This window comes from Oreochromis aureus, linkage group 15 (assembly GCF_013358895.1).
Source record: "Oreochromis aureus strain Israel breed Guangdong linkage group 15, ZZ_aureus, whole genome shotgun sequence".
Taxonomy (NCBI): domain Eukaryota; kingdom Metazoa; phylum Chordata; class Actinopteri; order Cichliformes; family Cichlidae; genus Oreochromis; species Oreochromis aureus.
Genome location: NC_052956.1, coordinates 32,536,622 through 32,562,638, shown reverse-complemented (window position 1 = coordinate 32,562,638; position 26,017 = coordinate 32,536,622). Strand labels below are relative to the sequence as shown.

The 26,017-nt window shown below is 43.9% G+C and overlaps 1 protein-coding gene across 1 annotated transcript in view; it reads left to right on the top strand.

The window, feature by feature from the left end:
* Positions 1-10,317, top strand: part of ddhd1b (DDHD domain containing 1b) — a 37,458-nt gene extending 27,141 nt beyond the window's left edge. Inside the window, exon 13 of the mRNA XM_031741672.2 lies at positions 5,795-10,317. Within this exon, the coding sequence (XP_031597532.1) occupies positions 5,795-5,979 (185 nt within the window). The 3' untranslated portion in view covers positions 5,980-10,317. The remainder of the gene's footprint in view (positions 1-5,794) is intronic.
* Positions 10,318-26,017: the final 15,700 nt, after the last annotated feature.

Below are 26,017 nucleotides of genomic sequence, written 5' to 3'. Positions count from 1 at the left end.
AACTGGCTTATTCCAAAGACAAAACTCCTAATATAAACTTAACAACGTGGTATATGCTGTACAGTGAGGCGAGGAATGCTCAGATCTCTACATTGGAGAGACCAAACAGCCACTTCATAAACACATGGCACATAGAAGAGCCCCCTCCAGGGTAAAAGACTCGGCTGTCCATCTGCATCTAAAGGGCAAAGGTCACTCTTTCGAGGATGCCAGTGTTCACATTTGGGACAGAGAAGACAGGTGATTTTATTGAACAGAACCAATGTCAAAGGGTGGGGCTTACAACACCAACTGTCTGCCATCTATAATCCGGTTTTGACCTCAGTAGATCACATGATAGGGTGGGGCAAGGTCTTACAATGGGTTCACCCACACCCGTTTTCACACCTTGGCTCATGTGATTAGGTAGAGGAACAATAGGGGGTCCATGACCCTCTTGTGGACACTCCCATAGGGCTTAAATCTGGGACTCTCCACCAATTGCTCTTAGAACTGAAGAAGCTTCTCGGATGAGAGGTAAAACGTCTTCAAGAAAACTTAAAGAAATCCAGACGCTTTTCCAAGCTCCTTAGACTAGATCTTGGTTATTTTTTTCCAGTTTAGATTTTTAGTTTAGTTTATCTCTGTGTTCTTTTGCCTTTGTTTCGCATGTGTTTCGGCCTTCAATAAGTGGCTTGTTTTTTGTTAAACCTGATTCCTGCCTCGAGCGTCTGCGTCTGGGTCCTCTTAAATAAATACAGGGTCTGCTACTGCACTGCAACGAAGTGTTTTGAGCAGATAGTGTCTAAGCACCTCAAAGACTGCCTACCTCCCTCTCTTGACCTCCACCAGTTTGCTTACAGAGCAAATCGGTCTACAGAGTATTCCATTACCATCACCAGGAAGAGCTGCGAGAGGAAGCTCTTTGTGGACTCAGCATTCAACACCATAATCCCAGACATCCTTCCCACCAAACTGGACCACCTCCACATCCCCCCTGCCACCTGCTCCTGGATCAAAGATTTCCTAACCAACCGGCCTCAATCAGTCCGACTTGACCCCTACCTCTCTACTCTACTGTCACTCAGCATCGGATCCCCAGAGGGTTGCATTCTCAGCCCCCTACTGTATGTCCTGTACACCAACCCACACAACCAATGTCATCGTCAAGTATGCCAATAGCACTGTGGTTGAGCTCATCTTTGATGGGCATGAGACAGCATGCAGGGTGAAGGTAAAGAGTTTGTCCTACTGGTGCTCAGAAAATAACCTGAAGCTTAAAAGAACTCATCTTGGACTGCAGGAGGCACAGACAGTTCCAATTCCATCCATCCATCCATCTTCTTCTGCTTATCCGGGGTCAGGTCGCAGGGGCAGCAGCCCAAGCAGAGAAGCCCAGACCTCCCAGACACCAAGGTGTTCCCAGGCCGCTGGGACATGCCCAGAATACCTCACCCAGGAGGCGCCCAGGAGGCTCCTATCCTTGTCAGATGCCCGAACCACCTCAACTAGCTCCTTTCGATGTGAAGGAGTAGCGGCTCTACTCTGAGCTCCTCTCAGGTTGGCCGAACTTCTCACCCTAATCTCTAAGGGAGAGGCCAGTCACCCTTCGGAGGAAGCCCATTTCTGCCGCTTGTATCTTTTGGTCACTACCCACAGCTCGTGACCATAGGCGAGGGTAGGGATTGACCAGTAAATTGAGAGCTTCTTTTTATACTCAGCTCCCTCTTCACCACAACAGACAGGTACAGCGTCCGCATCACTGCAGCCGCAGCACAAATCAGCCTGTCAATCTCCTGCTCCCTTCTGCCGTCACTCGTGAACAACACCCCGAGATACTTAAACTCTTCCACTTGGGCCAAGAACTCATCCCTGACCCGGAGTGGGCACTCCACCCTTTTCCGGCTGAGGACCGTGGCCTCAGATTTGGAGGTGCTGATTCTCATTCCCACCGCTTCACAGCAAGCTGGAGGCCATCACCCGAGGAACCCAACACAACCACATCATCCGCGAAAAGCAGACACCCCGAGGGACACGGTTGTGTGCCTTCTCTAATTACACAAAACACATGTAGACTGGTTGGGCAAATTCCCATGCACCCTCAAGTATCCTTGAGAGGATAAAGAGTTGATCCAGTGTTCCCTGACCAAGACGAAAACCGCATTGTTCCTTCTGTATCCAAGGTTCGACTAACGGATGGACTCTCCTTTCCAGCGCCCTGCCATAGGCCTTCCCAGGGAGGCTGAGGAGTGTGATTCCCCCATTGCTGTAACACACCCTCCGGTCCCATTTGCCAATCCATGGGTACTGCCCCTGATCTTCATGCAACATTGTAGAGGCGTGTCAACAAAGACAGCCCTACAACATCCAGAGCCTTCAGGAACTCGGGGCGGACCTCATCCACCCCAGGGGCCCTGCCACCAAAGAGTTGTTTAACTGCCTCAGTAACCTCGCCCCCGGAGATTGGTGGGTCATCCCCTTCGTCCCCAGACTCTGCTTCCTCCACAGAAGACATGCCAGTGGGATTAAGGAGGTCCTCAAAGTATTCATTTCACCGCCCGACAATTTTCTCAGTCGAAGTCAACAGTGCTCCACCCGCACTATACACAGTGCAGGTAGAACACCGCTTTCCCCTCCTGAGTCGCCGGTTTGCCAGAATCTCTTCGAGGCAGTCCTAAAGTCTTTTTCCATGGCCTCTCCGAACTCCTCCCACACCCGACTTTTTGCTTCAGCCACTGCCCACGCCACGTTCCGCTTTGCCTTATCTATCAGCTGCGTCTCAAGTCCCACAGGCTAACTAAGCCCGATAAGACACCTTCTTCAGCTTGGCGGCTCCCCTCACCTCTGGTGTCCACCATTTGGTTTGGGGGTTACCACCACGACATGCACCAAACACCTTGTGGCCGCAGCTCAGTGCAGCGGCTTCGGCAATGGAGATGTTGAACATGGTCCATTCGGACTCAATGTCCCCAGTCTCCCTCAGAATGCTGTTGAAGCTCTGCCGTAGGTGTGAGTTAAAGATCTCGCGGACCGGGGCCTCTGCTAGGCGTTCCCAGCACACCCTCACTATACGTTGATGCGCGCCAGGTCTGTCCAGCATCCTCCCCCGCCACCTGATCCAACTCACCACCAGGTGGTGATCAGTTGACAGCACAGCCCCTCTCTTTACCTGAGTGTCCAGAACATATGGCCTTAGGTCTGGTGATATGATTACAAAATCAATCATCAGCCTGTGGCCTAGAGGGTCCTGGTGCCATGTGAACTTATGGACACAGTTATGTTGGAACATGGTGTTCGTTATGGCCAAACTGTTGTTTGCACAGAAGTCCAATAACAAAACACCAGTCGGGTTCAGATTCGGAAGGCCGTTCCTCCCAATCACGACCTTCCAGGTCTCACTGTCATTATCCACATTGAAGTCTCCCGGTAGGACAACAGGAGCAGGAGTCCCCGGACGGTGCACCCTCCAGTACCCCACCCAGGGACTCCAAGAAGGCCGGGTACTCTGAACCGCCACTCGGCGCATAAGCGCAGACAACAGTCAGGACCCGTTCCCCGACCCGGAGTCGCAAGAACAAACCCTCTCGTCCACTGGGAGAAACCCCAACATACAGACAGCAAGCCGAGGGGATACCAGGATACTCACCCCGCCGCTTCTCACCAGGGGCAACTCCAGACTGAGATAGAGTCCAGCCCCTCTCCAGGAGACTGGTTCCAGAGCCCAGGCCGTGCGTTGAGGTGAGCCCGACTATATCTAGCCAGTACCTCTCAACCTCACGCACTAACTCAGGCTCCTTCCCCACCAGAGAGGTGACATTCCATGTCCCAATTGCCAGTCTTCGTAGCCGGGGATCGATCCACCAGGCCCTCCGCTCCTCGCCACTGCCCGGCTCACAATGCACCCGACCCCTACAGTGCCTCATGGGCCTGCAGGAAGATGGGTCCATGTCCCTTTTTCTGGCTGTGCCCAGCCAGGCCCCATGGACTAAGGCCCAGCCACCAGAAGCTCACTCTCGGGCACCCTCCCTGGTCCTGGCTCCAGGGCGGGGCCCCGGTAACCCTATCCCAGGAAGGGTAAACTGTTCCCTTGATGGTCTTCTTATAGGGGTCTTCTGAATTGCCCTTTGGTCCTGCGGAAGGGACCAGACAATTTGCCATGGGAGACCATACCAGGGGGCAAAAAGCCCCCAGACAACATAGCCCCTGGGATCCCTGGGACACACAAACCCCTCCACTACTATAAGGTAGCGATTCGCAGAGGGGAGGTCCAATTCCCTTGCATCATAAATGGAATATAATTGTGATCTGTCTCCACCTTCAGGTTTCTGGGCACTCACGTCTTCTCCGTTCTCCCCTGGACCCACAACACCATCGCCCTGGCATGGGTGTCTGGTATGCAGGGGCCACAACTGAGAAAAAAAAAAAAGGCTGCACAGAGGGTAATTAACACTGCCCAAAAAATCATTGGCTGCCCTCTGCCACCGCTGGAGGCCATGGCCAGCTCCTCCTGTCTCAAGAAAACTAGGGCCATCACAGGACCCCTTGCACCCTGCCCACTACCTGTTTGACCCGCCGCCCTCTGGTTGACGCCTGAAATCAGTCAGGTCCCACACTTCAAGACTCACAAACAGCTCCTTCTCCTTGGCTCCCCCACACCCCACCCCTGCCCACCCACCTCACTAATCTGAGCCATGGTCTGAGTAACCCCCATCAGTCAGGCCACACATACACGAACTCTCTTCAGAAGTCTTTTTTCTTTGCAGTACTTCCAAGCACTCTCTTGCTTTTTATATATTCCTCTTGATTGTATTGTCACGGGTTGCCGGGGCAAGCCGTGTGTGAATTATTTAGGACCCAAGATGCGGCAGCTCTGGTGCAAGTGAGTTTATTAACCAAAAGTGGATACAACAGAGATGACAAGGGTGAACATGAAACTAAGAAAACCTAAACTGGGAAAAACTAACAGAAACTAACCAGAAACGGAGATGCAGGGAGGCACGGGGAAATACACAGAATGACGGACGGAGAGACACAGACCATAACATACCAAATAACGCAGACGAACCAGCAACAAGCAGGAGAACACATAGGGCTTAAATACACACAGCAGTAATCAGGGGATGGGAGACAGGAGGGAAACACACCTGGGAGAAATCACAACTGACGAGGCGGGGAAACGCAAACTGAACACACTGAGATCAGACATGGACCTTCAAAGTAAAACAGGAAACACACACACGCAAAGACACAGACTCAGAAACGCGAACTAAACACAGAGACCTTACTACACAAAAGGGGATACACAGGCAGGGATGACACCAAACAGAGGGAACACAACTAAACCCTGGGAAACCAAAACACAACAGTCATAATACATAAAACTATCAAAAGTAAAAGTACAACAACCAAAAACACTGGGTCACTGACCCAGGACCATGACATGTATATATTTCTCCTCTTTTTTATTTATTCACAATTTTCTTGTACATGTACAATGACAATAAAGGGCTATTCTATTCTATTCTTTGATGAGAAAGAAAGGTTGGTGGCTACAAATGTATGCGTACATTCAATATTTATAAATATGTTTTATGATCTACTGTAGTTTACTAATGCATACCTACAAAATATTCACTGTCTGGTTAATAGTAAGAGTTTAGGCCAATAGTAGAAATTTTATTGCTCCCGTAAACTGAAATGGAAACCACATGTTGCATAGTGAAAAAAAGTCAAGTGAACTTGTTCAGTATGCGTCTTCAGCACCAGCCTGGCTCACATGATCCTAGATCCTAATATGGCATTTCTTCTGTTGCAGTGGAATTGGAGAGACGCATCGACTTCGAGCTGCGGGAGGGCTTAGTAGAAAGCCGCTATTGGTCAGCTGTGACTTCACATACAGCCTATTGGTGCTCTTATGATGTGGCTCTGTTTCTCCTCACCTTTATGTACAGACAACATGAGCTTCCTGAACCTGCTGAAGACAACTCAGACACCACATAAGTGCAAAGTGAGAGTGGGACCTGTACACCTGAGTCAATTTTCTTTCTTTTTCCAACATTTGAAATCCAAATTCAATTTCAAAAATGTTGGGATGCTGTATAAAATGTAAATGAAAACAGAATTTTCAAATTTCAAATCCCGTTTTATTCACAATGCAACAAAGAAAACATATCAGATGTTAAAACGGAGAAAATTTACCATAAAAAAACCAAGGCCTTTTTAATTTTATTGTAGCCAAGTCTCAAAAAAGTTTGCACAGTTTCGTGTTTACCACTGTGCGCTACCTTTTCTGCAAAGGTCTGTAGTAGCTGGACTTCTGCGAGAGGAATGCTGCCTCATTCTTGTCTGATAGATCTATGTTGTGTTGCTCTAAAACCTCTATATACATTTCAGCATTGATGGTGCCTTCCCAGTTACACAGGTTGCCAATTACATAGGCACAAATGAACCCCTGTACCATCAGAAATGCAGGCTTTTAACTGGGTGCTGATAACAAGTTGGGTGACGCCTCTTATCATTAGTCCTGAGGATATGGTATTCATGTTTTCCAAAAACAATTTCAAATTTCTGTTGTCTGTTCACAGAACGTTTTTCTACTTTGTCTATTCTGAGACAAAGAATGGACTGAGACTGTCTTCTCTGAGCTTTGACCCAGTTCATATATGGCTTCTTTTTTGCATAATAGAGCTTTAATCTGCATATGTAGATGGCACAACAAACTGTGTTCAGACAGTGATTTCTGGAAGTGTTCCTGAACCATGCAGGGATTTCCATGACAGAATTATGTTTGGGGGCCTAAAGATCACCAATCTCATAAATCCTTGAGAAGACTGCTGTTGTAATTTGGTACTATATAAATTAAAATTAAGTCACTCTAACCCCTAACCACTAACCCTCTGATGGCGGCTTGTTGTTGGATCACTGCTGTATAGTTCCATCTCCTTTGCAACGAATATATGTGTAGCATGGCTTCTTTAATGGTTCCTCCTCCTTTAGTAATAGCGATACTAAATGTAGCCTGTTTGTAGTTTTGGAGACCCAGCACTGCACCCTTGAAAATCATGTACCTAGCCAGGCCCTGTAGTTGGTGTGGGAGAAGGTAGTTTTACAAATGTGTGCCTTAAAGCAGATATCCCATAAGCCAGAGAGGAGATGGTGTTTCGACACTGTGTCAAGCTTGTGAAGTGCAGATGTTTTGAAACACTGCTCCGAAGCATGGTTCAAAACACCCGGGTCACATTACCACGACTAAACAAGGTTTTGGTGCACTTCACCCCAGTTTCAACCGGTGCCAAACCTGCTCCTTCTAGGCATTACAAGGCACCAGGATTCCAATGTTTCAAGAATCAGAGTCATTTGTAATTACTGAATTAATGTTTATGATACTATTACTTCAATTTATGACACACGCATGTGTAAAAGAAAACAATATCCTCTCTTCTATTATTATTTTTGCTGTGAATTGTGAAGCCCAATATGGATTATCCAAGCACTTAAACACTGGAATCTATAGTGTAATCAATCCAATATTATATTGGTATATGCATAATATGTAAAGACCTCTTGTGAATGATTACTAGCATCAAGACAGAGACTGGTGGCTTCTAGCACGAAGCTGACACTAACACCTGGAAAGCTTCAAAATCAACCAAAGACATCCAAAGTTTGAAGGCTTTGAGGAAAAAACGAGACAGACTGAGCTCCAGACAGCTGGAAACCTCTGTGGTTATTCCAGTAAACACAGCAGTCTTTTCTCAGAATGATTTACTTTGTAAATTAAGTTGCTGAAAACAACAGGACTCTTTACAGAGGAAGAATTTTGCTGATCACTATAGTCACAGGCTGCCATCTTTAACTGTGCCAATATTTTTCTGGCCTTCAAAATAATTATTAACAGTCTGGTATAATAAGTAGCTTTGTTTGGAATTGTGCAGAGCTTGTCTGTGCCACTGTAGTGTACTGGTGTAGTGAAAGTTGGCCAGCAGATGTCATCATGGAGACAGGTTTCATTTGTTTCAAAGCCTCAATACAACTCCGGCACAAATGCTTTGAGTGTTTCAGTGTTTCAGAAAGTCTCACTTTGCCCATCTATAGGTTTGATTTACCGCATTAAAACTGCCCTAACACACAACAAACACAGGGGACATAACTACTGGCTGATCAGTCCAGGATGACACATAAGGTAATAACAAATACTAACAAATTATGTAACACCAAACAAAACAAAATAACTGTTAGTTTAATAACCTCTTCAAATCAATAATATTCAACAGAAGACAAAGTAAATAGACAACTCATAAGTCAAATATAATATATATAACTTAAAATTAATTATATATTCTCCACCATGTAAGAGGTGCACTTGGTGTGGCCCAATCAGCACTTCCTGTATATAAGCATCCCAGAATGCATTTTTTTTTTCCCCAACTTCAGTTGTGTTGCTGCACATGCAGCTGTCACAAGCCTGGAAAGGTTTGTTCTGTTGTCTTATGTGGAAAATTGTGAGATGCCCATGTTTTTGTTCTTTTCTACATCACCATCATTTGATGCGTCAAGTTCAGATTAACCATGGCAGAATTGCTACTGTAAAGGGGGACACAATTAAAAGGACTTCATGGTCAATATGGGCAGGAGAAATAACTGCAGCCACAAAGGTTTGTCCTTTATTATTTAAGAAAAAAAAGTCACTTAATGTTATAGCAGCCTGGGTGTTTTATTATCATGTTGAAATTGAATACTGATTGTGTCACTAATGGCGTAACTCTCTGCAAAATATTTGTGAGTTGCCTTGGAGGTGATACAGCTTGAATCCTCACTGTAATCAGTACTATTACATAAAATATAATAAATAAAAATATGAAAAAAATATATATTTATAAAATAAAAATGAAATTATAATATACATAAATGACCCTTCTATCAGAACAGAGGCAAAAAGGCAAAATATAACAGTGAATTACAACAATGCCTAGTGTGAATCTGTGAATTCTGTGTTACCCAGAGAATACCTTTGTGCACCAATTCAATTTTAAACAATTTTCTTAAAGCATGCAATGGAGATGTGCCATGTACATTAGCTGAACTGTAAAGACACAAGCATGCAGAGAAGCTGACACTAACACCTGACACTAAATTTGCTAATGTACTATGCATAAATTAGAATTCAGAGAAAAGTTTAACCTGCCAGTTAAATGTTTTAAACTTGTTTTCACTGATCCCTTGTAATATGTGTTTGCACCTTTTTTTTTTTAGTTAAAACCTAATATATGTGATGTCCTATATATGCATCGATGTAGAGAATTTGGAGGCCTACAGAAATTAGGAGACAGCTAACAACAACAAAAAAACAGTTTCAACCAAGACAGGTCTAAGTTCTGCACAGTAAGGATAAATATTAATGAAATCCTTTCTGTGTGTAGAACAGTTCTGAATTTGAGAACAGGTTGTTGTTTGTTTTTGCATTTTTAACTTGTACCTTAAAAAGTCCAGTCAGCTTGTCAGTTTTCTTGAGTAGTCATAATAATCCCCCAAACCTCTATTCTGTTTTGTGGATTTTTTGATTTTTTTTTTTTAAAGGGTCAAAACATACAAAAAGTACCCTTGGATTCAAATGTACTATTATTTTAAATGTTTGTAAAAATATAGAGATGTTTTCATCATCAGCTTAATATTGAATAAAATCAGACCTAATATCAAATATGTTGGACATGAAATATTATGTTTTCTAAAAATTGTTAGGAAAAGGCCCTAAATGTCTTGATGATGTGGGGTGGCCAAATACTCTGCATTGCTGTAAAAGGTAGCATAGCAAGGATACATGGTAAATGGAAGAAGGTTTTCATGAATGATGCATGATGATACATACTGTATGACTTTAAATCATAGAATCATTAGACTGCATTATTAACAGAACTGGGTGGCAGACTGCCCCTTAAGAATCACTGATGCTGCTGATGGTGGTCCCCTCTGCTGCGGGTATGTTTTGCGTTGGAATGTGACTGGAGGCCTTTCTCCTTTTCTGCATTACCCTGGAAGCAAAATGAAAACTCTAACAATATTGAGAATTAAAAGGTTACCATATCACATTCAGAAACAGAATATGTCTTTTGGACCCATCAACCATACTGTTTACATTTTGTACAGTGACATCTTTTTCAGCCTTTTTTTTTATTTTAATAAATGTAGTTATGTCAAATATTACTTTGCAGCTGATGAAATGATAAGTCTAGCTAACACCATGTTTCTGTCTAGCTACCCACTTCTGCCTACATTGTACAGTTCCTTCATGATTGATGTGGCTCTTAATCGATTCATGTTTTTTTTTCCATTTTATGATTAAAAAACCAGGAACATACACTTCTTTCTCTGGTCTTCATTTTACATTGTGAAAGATTTAATTTGCATATGCAGAACACACTTCTGATTTATCACATACTATTATGGGTGTAATAAATGATAAGGGAGAATTTTTAAATAAAAATTATATTAATCTGCTTGAAATGTTTAACCCTGTTCAAACCATTTTCTTTGGACAGAAACAACAACAACAAAAATAACTTTAGTTATTACTAATCTATGTTATATGTCCAACACAATATGTCTCGCTCACCATATACAAAATGTTTTACACATATAGCGGCAAAGATGAACAGGCACATGGCTAAAAACATGAGCAGGACACAGAAAGGAATTGGTAGGAATACTAGAGCAATACTAGAGGAGCGAAACCCAGGTAGTCAACCCAGGTAGTAGTGTGCACTATCTGGGTTGACTACAGCAAGGCCTATGACTCAATGCCCCACACGTAGATCCTGGAATGCCTCAAACTATACAAGATCAGTAGGGCCTTTAGATCCTTCATCGGGAACTCAATGGGGATGTGGTGAACAACACTAGAGTCCAACTTCAAGAAAATAGCACAAGTCACCATCAAATGCAGGATCGACCAAGGAGATACTCTGTCCTCACTGCTGTTCTACATAGCATTACTGAGATCATTGATGAGTACGGCTACAGATCCCGACTAGAGCAATTGCCAGCCACCTCCTCTACATGGATGACATCAAGCTGTACGCCAAGAGTGAATGGGACATTGATTCACTGATCCACACAACCAGGATATACAGCAATGAAATCGGAATCTCATTCAGACTGGAGAAGCTAACTGATCATCTGCAGAGGAATAGCTTATTTGAAGAGTTTCAGTCAGGTTTAAGAGCTCATCACAGAAACTTTAGTGAAGGTTACAAATGATCTTCTTATGGCCTCTGACAGTGGACTCATCTCTGTGGTTATCCTCAGTACAGCGTTCGATACTCTTCTTGACCATAATATTCTATTAGAGCACTGCAGTGGTTTGTATCATTTCTATCTAATAGACTCCAATTTGTTCATGTAAATGCAGAGTCTTCTTCACACGCTGAGGTTAATTATGGAGTTCCACAGGGTTCAGTGCCATGACTAGTTCTGTTTATATTATATGCTTCCCTTGGGCAGTATCATCAGAATATATAGTATACATTTTCACTGCTATGCAGATGACACCCAACTTTATCTATCCATGAAACCAGGTAACACACACCAATTAGTTAAACTGCATGAATGTCTTAAATACATAAAGACCTGGATGGCCTCTAATTTTCTGTTTCTAAATGCAGATAAAACTGAAGTTATTGTATTTGGCCCTGAAAATCTTAGAAATATGGTATCTAACCAGATTCTTCCTCTGGATGGCATTACCTTGGCCTCCAGTAACACTGTGTGGAACCTCACAGTGTTACTGGAGGAAGGAGTCATTTTTGACCAGGATTTGTCCTTCAATGCACACATTAAACAAATATGTAGAACTGCTTGCTTCCATTTGTGCAAAATTGTAAAATTAGAAATATCCTGTCTCAGGGTGATGCTGAAAAGCTAGTTCATGCATTTATTACTTCTAGGCTGGACTACTGTAATTCATTATTATGAGGATGTCCTAAAAACTCTCTGAAAAGCCTTCAGTTTAACCAAAATGCTGCAGCAAGAGTACTGACAGGGACTAGAAAGAGAGAGCATATTTCTCCTTCTATTTTCTTCCCTTCACTGGCTCCCTGTTAAATCCAGAATTGAATTCAAAATCCTGCTCCTCACATACAAGGTCTTAAATAATCAGGCCCCATCTTATCTTAATGACCTTGTAGTACCATATCACCCCATTAGAGCACTTCGCTCTCACACTGCAGGCTTACTTGTTGTTCCTAGAGTATTTAAAAGTAGAATGGGAGGGAGAGCCTTCAGTTTTCAGGCCCCTCTTCTGTGGAACCAGCTTCCAGTTTGGATTCGGGAGACAGACACTATCTCTACTTTCAAGATTAGGCTTAAAACTTTCCTTTTTGTTAAAGAATATAGTCAGGGCTGGATCAGGTGACCCTGAATTCTCCCTTAGTTATGCTGCAATAGGTGTAGACTGCTGGGGGATTCCCATGATGCACTGAGTATTTCTTCTTCATTCACTATGTGTTAACAGACCTCTGCATTGAATCACACTTGTTATTAATCTCTGGCTCTCTTCCACAGCATGTCTTTAATCCTGTCATCCTTCTCTCACCCCAACCGGTCACAGCAGATGGCCGCCCCTTCCTGAGCCTGGTTCTGCTGGAGGTTTCTTCCTATTAAAAGGGAGTTTTTCCCTTTCCACTGTCGCCAAAGTGCTTGCTCATAGGGGGTCATATGATTGTTGGGTCTTTTCTCTGTATGTACTATTGTAGGGTCTACCTTACAATATAAAGCACCTTGAAGCGACGGTTGTTGTGACTTGGCGCTATATAAATAAAATTGAATTGTATTGAAAAATTACTTTTCAAAATCTGTAACAGTTTGGACAAAGTGAACCATTTAAAGGAAAAGATGCAGCCTTTGCTGTGTCTTGCCATTCTCTCACTCCCCAGTTTCTTGTCTTCACTGCTCTATTGTTAATTAAAGGCTAAAATGCTCAAAAAATAATCTTAAAAATCAAAACCGTAGTCACATTTCTATAATAGTAAGAAAATCATGGCGCCCCTCGAGGCAGACATGTTTGATCGCTCCACTCACAAATGCTGACTTTCTTTTGTTTTTTGTGTGTTCACTGTTCTTATGTTCAAGTGTTGTGCACTGTTAATGTACACGAGACAGGCACTACTAGACATCGGCAACTCACACAATCATCTGGACTCTACTCTTTTCTTATCCCCGGAGCTTTCAGCTCTACTACTGGAACTTTCAGCCATTTTTCGCCCCAGCAGAAAAACCGCCACCACTCCCAGGAAGGCCACAAAACACCAAGCCCAAGTGAGCCAGCTGACCCCAGGAGAGCACTTCGGAGATGGCAACGCAAATGAGGCAAGAGGGGAGGGCTCCGTGCTAGGCTAAAAGCTCGGGCTAGCCAACCACTGCTACCAAGCCTCTTACTGGCCAACGTGCGGTCCCTGGAAAACAAACTCAATGAAATATGAGCCAGGATCACAACACAGTGGGAGATAAAAGAATTCAGCACTCTTATTTTCACTGAGACCTGGGTTTCAGATAAAGTCCCGGAATGCGCCGTCCATCTGCAGACTTACTCCGTACACCGAGGAGACTGGACCTCAACCTCCAGTAAGGCTTTTGGGGGAGGTGTATGTGCTTTTATTAACAACTCGTGGTGTGGAGACGTGCAGACTGTCCACAAGTACTGTTCGCCAGACGTGGAGTTTCTAATGCTGAAATGCTGCCCTTACTATCTGTCGCGGGAGTTCTCAGCTGTGTTTTTGGCCATTGTTTACATCCCAACGCGAGCTGACTCCGCAGCAGTGCTCGGCAAACTCCATGAAGTCATCAGTGCATTAGAGACAACTCATTTAGACGCTGCTTTTATTGTCGCTGGTGACTTCAATAAGTACAACTTACGGACTGTACTACCCAAATATCACCAACATGTGGCCATTACTACCCATGACAAGAACACCCTGGATCATGTTTACAGCAACATAAACGGTTCATATAGGGCTGCACCACGCCTCCACTTTGGACAATCTGACCACATCTCTCTGTTCATGTACCCGGCTGTTGAAAGATTTTATTATGTTTATGTTTATGTTTAGAAGTACATTTCATTTAAGGTTTTCTAGATGTGTTTGCTCTTTTTTACTAGAGAAGTTACGTTGTGCAAGCTCAACAGGAAGTTACGTTGTGCAAGCTCAGCAGGAAGCCTGCACGCTGTGCAAGCTCTGCAGGAAGCCTGCACATTTGTATGTTATCTCTTCCTGCATGTTTCTGAGACGCAAACATGTTGGAAGTGATAACATTGCCAAAACAGTTAGCATTATGTAAATGTGCTGCACACCAGAAGGACAACTCAGAGGTCACTAAAGGCAATAACTTCGCAGATCAAGCCGCAAAAGCAGCAGCACAACAAACAATAGACACATTAATGTCTGAATCCTCAATGCAAATACCACTTGATGTGCTTAAAAACGAACAAAAAGCCACACCAACTGCAGAACAAAAGAAATGGTTAAAATGTGGTGCACAGCTAGAAAATGATTTGATGACTTGTAATGGTAAACCAATACAACCAAAATCCCTACACAAAACAGCAGCATTAGTGACACACGGTTTCACTCATGTGTCAACGGGAGGAATGGTAGATATACTTTCTAAACATTTCTTTACTCAAAATTTCGAAAATTCAGCAAAGGAATTTGTCAGAACATGCATGATTTGCCAAAAATATAATGCACAGGGAAACCTCAGACCAAGAAGAGGTAACTTTCCCACACCACCTTATCCTTTTCATACAATCCACATGGATTTTATTGAACTAAATGAATGCCAAGGCTCAAAATACGCTCTAGTGATTATAGACGTATTTTCAAAATGGCCAGAAATTTTTCCAGTAAAAAAAGCAGACGCCATCTCAGTAGCAAAATGTTTGTGCAACCATTTCATTCCAACATATGGCATCCCCACTCTGATAAGATCAGACAATGGGACACATTTTGTTAATGAAGTAATCAGCAAGGTCTCTGAAGCACTAGGATTCAGCATCAAACACCACTGTGCTTACCACCCTCAAAGTGCCGGACTAGTGGAAAGAACTAACGGCACGATAAAACAGAGACTGAGAAAATGCATGGAAGAAACAGGGAGACCATGGCCTGAGTGTATAGGCCTGGTAAAATGCGGATGAGACTGACACAAAGTTCTCAGAAACTCACACCTTTTGAAATCATTCACGGTAGACCATTTCCACTACCAATCACAAGTGAGCCCATAGATAAGTCAATAAGAGAAACTACACTAGCTGAATGGATGACTAAATTGCTTGAAAATAAAGAGATTGTACTAAACAACCAACTGCCAAGTGATATCTCTTCAGTGTCTTGCAGGTTGAAACCAGGTGATTGGATCCTGATCAAAGTACTCCTAAGGAAAAATTGGAGCTCACCAAGGTGGGAAGGTCCTTATCAAGTGCTACTCACCACACCAACTGCCTGCAAAATAGCAGAAAGACCGTCCTGGATTCATCAAAGCCACTGCAAAAAAGTGAGTGACAACCTAGACGTTTAGACGCCGACACCCCTAACTCCTGGTGATCTATTGGTGAAGGGAGGGCTGATCGGGTACACCCCGCCCTCTACTTCTCGCCGGTAGTCTACTCATCAGAGGTCACAGGTGTGTCTGGTCATCATGAAGACGCTCGTCCTCCTAGTGGCTAGTGTTGCACTCCTGGTGAGTTTATTGACACTCACCCGAAAGAAAGAAGATGAACAACACCACCTGCAGACAAGATGGACACATGACAACTCACACCTCCGTGACATGACACAAGACCACATTCACCCATGGATGAATAACGCATGGTATCGCTACGTACATGACAGAACTAAGGGAGAGCCTAACAACACTGCATGTTACGTCTGCTCCCACATGCCAAGCACCTCGACACATCCCACCTTTTATGGAGACTACATGAATAAAACACAAGCCAAGTGCGCTGCCAGTTTCGCGGGCATTGGCTATCAACATAAGAAAATCATCATTAATGAGACAAGCTCTACCATCCACTCGCTTAACCTTTTTAGTATGTTTACGGGACCACCACAATATGAGTTGATCACCACTGAAAACGCTGGATTAGACAATGGAACGTGTGATCAACTTTTCTGGATCAACTTCAACGTGATGAACCGGAACACATCCATTCACTTCCCAGTGTTCTTGGACCAAACCCCAGGGAAGAACCACTCCATGTGCTACCGGCAAGACAACGGTAACAGACCACTTGGAAGCACCACTAATTGTAATCAGATCGCTGGAAATGGAGAAGGTGCCCCTGTGAACACAGCCAACCGCTCTAACGGCACCTACTGGGTGCAAGGAATGGCCTGGCTATGTGGACAACGTGCTTATTTCATACTACCCCCAGGCTGGACCGGAGTTTGCGCTCCCATCTTCATATCAGATCACACCTTCAAAATAACTGTGGGAAACACTACGATGCCTCGACGACAACGATGAGACGTCTCTGCAGTCCAACCACACGACCCGATCTGGGGATCAGATGTCCCCCAGGATTTCAAGCTCTGGACCACTGGACAGAAAGTGGTACATGCCCTGTTCCCATGGGTCGGAGTTGGGAAACATGCCCTGCGTATCGAGACGTTGGACTACCGTTTTGGACTTTTTCTGAACGCTTCATGTAAAATCAACGACAAACAGAATCAAGAAATTGACGCTCTGCGCATTGCAGTAATGCAACACAGGGTAGCATTAGACATGATTCTCGCTGAGAAAGGAGGACTATGTGTCCTCTTTAACAACACATGCTGCACATACATTCCAGATAATGTACACTCGTCCAACATGACCGATGCTCTGAACACACTTAGACAACTCAGGGATGCACAACAACAAGACTATGTTACAAACACAGAAGACTGGCTCACGTGGTTGTTAAGTGGCTCTTGGAAGTCCCTGCTGATTAAAGGACTTGTTTTCGTTGGTGTTCTACTATTGTTATTGTGTCTTTCCACTTCATGCGTCATACCTTGTTTGAAGAACATGGTGTCAAAAATGGTAACTGCTTCAATTAATGCTTACATCACCCTACCACAGAATGAAGAAGATGAAAATGAGATAGACATTTGGATATAACATACTCACAAAACCCACTAATTAATGATGTCCTGGCTAAAAATGTTTTACAAGTGGCCATAGACTGATACAGTGTTAGTGAGTTACTATGTATATATATTAGAGATGGCACGATACCACTTTTTTATGTCCGATACCGATACCGATATCATAAATTTGGATATCTGCCGATACCGATATGAATCCGATATAGTGTTTTTCAATCAATAAAACTTTTTTAAATATCTTGCTGCATTTTGTATAAGTTCATACTCAAGTTTAAATAAACAACAACACTAAAGCTATTCTGTTATACCTGTATGTAAAAAATACACTGCACCCAAAGTATTTCATAGTTCAGCAACACTGATCAATCTAATAAACTTAAACCTACTCCATCCTTCCTATTCTGGTATTTTAAAGAGTCCTTAGCAGAAATATTAAGCAACCTAACTAATAGGGTTGCAAACTCCCAGCAAAAAAAAAATAGGGAACCACCCCCCACCCTCCACCTCATGATGCTTAATTGACGTAATCAACTTTAATTTGATGCAGTGTGAAAAAAAAATGCGCAGAAATAAATTATTTTTCAAGAAAAATTAAATAGATTCAACATCTTTCTTCTACAGAATTGCAGACTGCACAGATGGTACCTTCCCAAAGGAAAAAGTAGTATAGCTTACTAGGGTATATTAGACTTAACAGTTATTATATACAGTAATGGACTTCTATATATTTTACACAAGATTAAAACTTTAGGTGTAATATTCAGATAATTATTTATTACAAGCTAGACATTTTAAATGAGAATAAGAAAGAAAAGTATGTCTTTGTGCCCCCCTTTTCCCTGTTCATGCCCTATCGGCCCCCCTGGCTACACTTTGCTAGATCCGCCCCTGCACAGTTACCAGCCGTCAGCTACGTAGAAAAGGATCCTGGTGTAGAAAGTAATATTAAATAAATTCTAACGCCAGCTTATCAAGCTTAAATGTGCTGCTGTTGTTCAGCCGCTGGTTTCCTCTTTCTGGTGAGAAGTGGGTCAAAAACAAAGAAGAGAGACGGACTCGCGACAGAAAAGCCGATCAGCTGATCATTAAGCAGTTTCACGATTGAAGTAGCAGCAGGAAGAGGCAGTCGCTCCATATATCGGTTGTTAAGCTTAACGTGGGAATGCTTTACAAGCATTTAGAGATGAACTTACACACTTGCTTTACTTCTCTCTGGGATAACTTCCTCGGAGATGAAATGCTGGTTTGGTAGCGAGGCTACAAATACACACAGCCGCTCTATCACCTGACGCACACTGCTCCGACGTGCTACGGTTATGAGCCGAGTTTAGCAAGTTTTGTGAGGTGCTTTTTTGATATTTAATGGATTGGATTACATTTTATATTTCTCGCCGATATCCGATCCAGTAATTTAGGTCAGTATCGGACCGATACCGATACGTAATATCGGATCGGTCCATCTCTAATATATATAGGAGAAAAGATCAAACAACAGGAGGGAATGTTGAAAGATTTTATTATGTTTATGTTTAGAAGTACATTTCATTTAAGGTTTTCTAGATGTGTTTGCTCTTTTTTACTAGAGAAGTTACGTTGTGCAAGCTCAACAGGAAGTTACATTGTGCAAGCTCTGCAGGAAGCCTGCACAGTTGTATGTTATCTCTTCCTGCATGTTTCTGAGACGCAAACATGCTTGAGTATAAATAAAGGCTGACCACTGCTCCAGGGTGTGTGAGTCTCCTTCGAGCTCTCACCCGTGTGCACGTTAATTTGTAAAACCTGTCTGAGTGTCATTTATTCCAACCTGAGTTGCATTACAGGGAAACTCCTCACACCGGCTTACAGACAGAAACTGAAACAATCAAACCCTGTCACCAAACCTGTTAAACTCTGGACCCCGGAGAGTGAGACTATCCTGCAGGACTGTTTTGCTCAAACAGATTGGGATGTGTTTCAAACTGCAGCCACTAAGGAGAACTGTTCTGTCAACATACAGGACTATGCTGAATATGTGACTGGGTACATCAACACCTGTGTTGACAATATTGTGCCCACCACACAAATCAGAAAGTTCCCCAACCAGAAGCCCTGGATCAACAGTCAGGTATGACACATGCTGCGTACTCACTCTCTTGCATTCAGATCAGGCAATGAGATGGAGTACAAAGCTGCCAAGTACGGACTGAGGAAAGCCATTACAGCGGCTAAGAGGCAGTACAGAGAGAAGCTGGATGGCTTCTATTTTTCTGCTGACCCCAGGCGGATGTGGCAAGGCCTGTAGCACATCACAGAATATAGAATAGAATAGAATAGAATAGAATAATCCTTTAATTGTCCCACAAGGGGAAATTTGGTTGTAACAGCAGCCAAAAAGACACATATACAACCAAACAGTACACAGGGCACAGAACAGAAACATACACAATTTTTCTTACATATTTACATTAAGGACAATGGTTACTATATAGCAGTCCTGATTGTACAATCTGACAGCTGCGGGGAGGAAGGACCTGCGGAAAACGTTCCTTTGCATCTAGGATGCAGCAGTCTGTCACTGAAGGAGCTCTGCAGTTCAGCAACATTTCCATGCATGGGGTGGGAGACTCTGTCCACCAGAGATGTTATTTTGGCCAGAGTCCTTCTGTCTCCCACCACCTGCACTGGGTCCAGGGTGCATCCCAGAACAGAGCTGGCCTTCCTGATGAGTTTATCCAACCTCTTCCTCTCAGCTGCCGATAAACTGCTGCTCCAACATACCACACTGTAAAAAATGACAGATGCCACCACAGAGTCATAGAAGGTCTTTAAAAGCGCTCCCTGTACTCCAAATGACCTCAGCCGCCTCAGCAGGTAGAGTCTGCTCTGACCCTTCCTGTAAAGAGCATCAGTGTTGTGGCTCCAGTCCAGTTTATTATTCAGGTGAACACCCAGGTACCTATAAGAGTCCACTATCTCAATGTCCACTCCCTGGATGTTCACGGTGTCAGTGTGGTGGGTCTGCGCCTCCGAAGTCCACCACCAACTCCTTGGTTTTCCCGGCGTTGATCAGCAAGTGGTTCTGCTGACACCAGTCTACAAAGTCTAGAGTCCACTGTCTGTACTCTGAGTCGTCCTCGCCTGTGATGAGGCCGACTATGGCAGAGTCGGCCAGAGAACTTCTGTAGGTGGCAGCGTGGGAGTTGATGGAGAAGTCTGCAGTGTAGAGGGTGAAGAGGAACGGTGCCAGCACAGTTCCCTGTGGGGCCCCGTACTGCAGACCAGCGTGTCAGAGACACAGCCCTGTGACCTCACATACTGTGGACGTTCTGTGAGGTAGTCCAGTATCTACTGGGACATATGGTGGTCCACTCCCGATAGGTCCAGCTTGTCTCTCAGAAGTCGGATCCAATGAAGACCTCACCAGGGGGCACAGATGGTTTAGAACCAACCTCTCGAGGGTCTTCATCAGATGGGATGTCAGGGCTACCGGCCTGTAGCAGCTGAGGTCCTTGGGATGGGAAGTCTTTGGTACCGGTATCACACAGGAGGTCTTCCACAGCTGTGGTACTTTCCCCAGTGACAGGCTCAGGTTGAACAGATAACCTAGGATGCCACACAGTTCATCTGCGCAGCATGTCAGGAGCCTGGAGCTGACGCCATCTGGACCTGCAGCCTTCTGCACCTTGATCTTGCGAAGCTCATTCCTCACTTGAAGTGCTGAGATAGAAAGAGTGGATTTTGGGGGAGGGGTGTGTATGTTGGAGTCCACAGAAGCCGGGGGTGGGTGTAATGACTGGGAGCTGGGAGGTGTGAAGCTGAGAGGTGTGAAGTCCTGAGATGAAGGACAGGCAGTCCCTGAAGATGAAGGAGATTGCAGCAGCGGGGACGATGCTGTGGGAGGGGTGGGTGGTTGATCAAACCTATTAAAATATTTGTTTAGGTCATTCACCCACCCCAAGTCTCCTGCAGTCTGGGGGGTTGGTTTTTGTCCTGAGATTGTCTTCAGGCTGTTCCAAACCCCTCTGATGTTGTCCTGTTGCAGCTGCTCTTCCATCTTCCTCCTGTAGTTTTCCTTTCCCTGCCTTATCTTCCATTTCAGCTTCTTCTGAACAACTCTCAGCTCCTGTTTGTCTCCAGATCTAAAGACTCTCTTCTTCTCCTTGAGGAGAGCCTTAATTTCAGGATTTATATGTAGGGCCACCACCAACACCATCAGCTCCGCAGGCGGTCTGCTGGATGATCTCAACCTGTTTTACACCCACTTTGAGACCCCCCAGACCTCACAGACCTCCCAGACCTCCCAGATCCTCCAGAACCCCCAGATTACCCGACCCTCTCCCTCACCAGTGGTCTCAATAGACCAAGTGCACAAGGTCCTGAGGAAGATCAACCCCCACAAGGCAGCAGGACCAGACAACATCCCTGGACGGGCCCTTAGAGCATGTGCTAACGAGCTGGCTGATGTTCTCACCTCCATCTTTAACCTTTCCCTCAGTCAGAGCATCGTTCCCACATGCTTCAAAACCACAACTATCATCCCTCTCCCCAAGAAAAGCCCAGCCACCTGCCTAAATGTCTAAAGACCAGTTGCACTCACTCCAATCATTGCAAAGTGATTGCAAAGGTCACTTTGCAGTGATTGTCAAAGGTGCTGACACCACTCTGTCAGCACCTTTGGCAGAGTGGTGCTGGCCTACATCAAGAGCAATATTCCAGACACTCTGGATCCCCTGCAGTATGCCTACCGGCCCAACAGGTCCACGTCAGATGCCATCGCTGCTGCCCTTCACTATTCACTCTCCCACCTGAAAAATAACGACTCCTACATCAGGGTACTCTTTGCTGACTATAGCTCCGCCTTCAACACAGTCATCCCTCACAAACTCATCCACAAACTGTCTACACTCGGCCTGCACCCCACCCTCTGTGACTGGCTACAGAACTTTTTGACTGCCAGGCCTCAGTCTGTCAGGATCGGCAATAGGAGTTCAGTCAGTGTTACCACAAACACTGGAGTTCCACAGGGTTACGTCCTCAGCCCCCCAACCCTGTACACTCACTGTGTCGCCTCCAATAAGGAGAACATCATACTAAAGTTTGCGGATGTCACTGCAGTAATCGGTCGCATCACTGGAGGGGATGAAGCGGCTTATAGGAGAGAGGTGGCCGGTCTGGTGTCATGGTGTGACAACTCACCTGGACACTGAACACCACACAGCTGGTTAGGAAGGCTCAGCAGTGGCTGTATTTCCTGAGGAGGCTGAGGAAATTTGGGATGTCAGCCAAGATCCTTTGCAGCTTCTACAGCTGCACTGTGGAGAGCACACTGACCAGCTGCATCGCTGCATGGTAGACTTGTAGTCAAGACCGCCTAATCCGAGACCAAGACAAGACCAAGACCAGAGGGTATCGAGACCAAGACAAAGACCAAGACCAGAGGGTATCGAGACCAAGACAAGACCAAGACCAAGACCAAGTTGAGACGAGACCAAGACCGAGACCGAGTCGAGACGAGACCAAGACCAAAACCAAGACCGAGACAAAAAAGTCTTTAAACTGCAGCCAGATGCTGCTTCGTTTACAGGTGTCAGGCATATTTATGTGTTTTGCTGCGCACAGCCCTCCTCACCGCTGTCTACTGTCTCACTCACTTACTGAGAGGACAGACGCACGCCCACTTGACTGTCGCGTCTCTCACCCTCTCTGTTTTTCACATAATGATATTATCCTATATCCTCGCATGTGATTGGCAACAATATGGAGGATTGGAGCATAACTGAGCCACTGTGTGAGAGCTGAGCAGCGAAAGGAAATTAAGTGAGGGTAGAAATGACTGAAAGATTATTAGGCTCTGTTTTGAGTTTTGTTCAAAAAGAATGACTTCATATAGGAAAAAAAATAAATATCACATATGCAGGACACCTTAAACTAGTTTTTTAATTGAGCAGCAAGGCAGAACAAAGTCGGGCCTGTATCAAGACACAGGGACTAAATCCCAATTCAACCAGACCCAGAACTGATCCGAATTAAAACAGGACTACAACAGTTCAAAATCAGGACTACTTAGGACTTAACCAAGACAGAACCAGAATCAGAACTAGATGATAGTAGCACTGAAAATCATCATAGACCTGCACTACACTTATTTTATTAATTCTACCAAAGTACGCTATTTAGATTCTGAAAAGTTTATATAATTATTTAGCCTTGTTGTGCAAACAAGCCTGCATAACTTAATAAATATAGAATTTGAAAAGTAACAAATGGTATCTAAAAAGAAACAGGTACTAGATACATGTTCTGATGAGTTTTGGCAAACAACCATTTGACTAACATGTGTGTCTCACCTGCTCTTGTTCGATCTCTGTTCTGTCCTCATTCTCCATCTCCCTCTCTGCTCCTCTCTCTCCCTCTCTGTTCCTCTCTCTCCCTCTTTGTGCTGACAATCAAGCCAAACACCAACATCATCAAATATACAGTTGAAACCAGATATTTACACACTCTTCAGATAAAAACACAAACACTTTTTTAATTGTAACATCAAATCAGACTAAATGTTTATTTTTTTAGATTGATAAATATAAAAAACATATTTGTTAACTTTAAGAGTAAAGAGAAAAACTATATGTATTTCTTGTCTATTTCTTGTCTGTGAAGGAAATGGCCGAGAGTCCGGGACTCTCGGCCATTTGACCTTAGAACTGAAGAAGCTTCTCGGATGAGAGGTGAAACGTCTTCAAGCAACTTAAAGAAGTCCAGACGCTTTTCTTTGCAAACTCCTTTGACTATATGTATTTCTTAATTGCAAATGGCACCAAATTGTATTCAAAATTGAGCCACACTTATGGAGCTCCACAATTCTGTTCCTGGTGTTTTGGTTGACATCTCTTGATTTTCACATGTCACAGAAACAGGCTCTGTGTTTTGCCTTATATGCATCCACAGCTGTGCCACCAATTTACTCACATGGACTCTACTAACCTATCAGAAGCTTCTTCAACTCAGAATGGAATGTCTGGAGTTTTTCTTATTAATTAACAATAAACTTAGTGTATATGTTCTCCTAAATTTGATGAAAGGGATAAAAATAGACAGCTCTGTCTCTCTTTATTCTGTCATTAAACTAATTCAAAGATATTTCAACATTTATTTATCTAAAACAAAAGTTTACTCTAAATTAATGTTTAACAGTAAAAATAGTTTTTATGTTTTCTACCTAAAGTGTATGTAAATATCTGGTTTCATCTGTGAATATACTGCTGTGTATTGAAATTTCTCTTGTTTTGCATAGATATACTGAACAACATACAAAGCATAATATATAAAATAACATCTACCTGAGTTTTTTCTTTGAAAGAAGCTTCTTATGTCCATTGTTGTGTTCATCAGTACACAATTGAAACCGATTTAGAGAGTTTGTTTAGCCGTGGAGGGTAACAACTGAAAATATGAAATGTAGGCTAAGACTCTCTAAAAATCAGCATTGTTGTTCGGCTTTTTATTTATCCATTTGTTGATTCACTCAAGAGCAAGTAACGCATAACCAACTGATCAGTTTGATATCAATCTTTTGTGATACACCGTCATATTTACATTATTAGTTCAGTACGAATGATTTGCTTTGGTACCTGGTCAAACTTAAGCTCTCCTCTGTCTGCAGCAAACTCGCAGGCAGCAGCTTCTCCCCCCTCGCTCACATGCGTGCTGTGCTCAGTCGCCTAGTACCTGAGCTCGGATCATACCAAAATTAGGGGAATTTACGACGGTGCCCCATGCTTCTGAAAAAAATGACCCGGGCTTAAGCCCAGTAAGACACCCCCGCTCCGCTAATGGTTGACTCCAAATCTCCGGAACACTATGTCGATTTGAGAACGGAAGATCGAAACAGCGAGACCAAGACCGAGACAAGACAAAAGTCCGTCGAGACCAAGACAAGACCAAGACAAAAGTCCATCGAGACCAAGACCGAGACCAAGACAAAAGTCCGTCGAGACCAAGACGAGACCAAGACCACGTAAAAGTGGTCTCGAGACCGGTCTCGAGACCAAGACCGGTCTCGAGACATCCAACTCTACTGCATGGTACGGCAGGACTACTGCTATGGACTGCAAACGCCTGCAGAGAGTGATAACAACTGCGGAGAAGATCACCAGGACCCCGCTGTCCTCTCTGTAGAGCATCTACCATCGCAGAGTCCAGAGGAGAGCTGCTTCCATCCTTAGAGACCCCACACACCCCCAACACGGACTGTTCACACTTCTACCCTCAAGACGAAGGTTTAGGTGTGAAATCCAGAACATCTAGACTCAACAACTCCTTCTTCCCCACTGCTATCAGACTCCTGAACAGCTGACCTACCTCAACTGCAATTTGCACATCAGGACAATTTGCACACTAAGTTCATTTTGCACATTAAGCTCCTTTGTACATCCTTTTACATTGACAACTGCATACCTCACTTGTCTTCATTTACTTATTTTGTACTTATTTATTTATCTTTCACTATTTTTTATCCTTATTTTTACCTTATTTATCTTGTTCCTTCAACCTTACCTAACTTGGCATTTGTGTATGGACAGCAAAGGAAGAATTTCATTGCACAGAGAAATGCTATTTCTTCTGTACACATGACAATAAACACTTTGAATCCTTGAATCCTTGATAATGGTTGAAATGAGAATCTTGCCATTTCAACCATTGTAGAGGCCAAAGACATGTGTGTTGCACAGGACAAAGTCCATAATCAGAATCATATGTTGCATGAATGTTTTGGAGATGTTCACACAGGTGTTTGCTGTTGGCAGTCCTGGTTAAACATCTTCACGTTGAGGATCACTGTGAAGAAATTCCAGGGATGGCTCTAGACAAACTGCAATGCAGGGAACTCCCTGAACGCTGTTGTAAATTCTATTACCTTC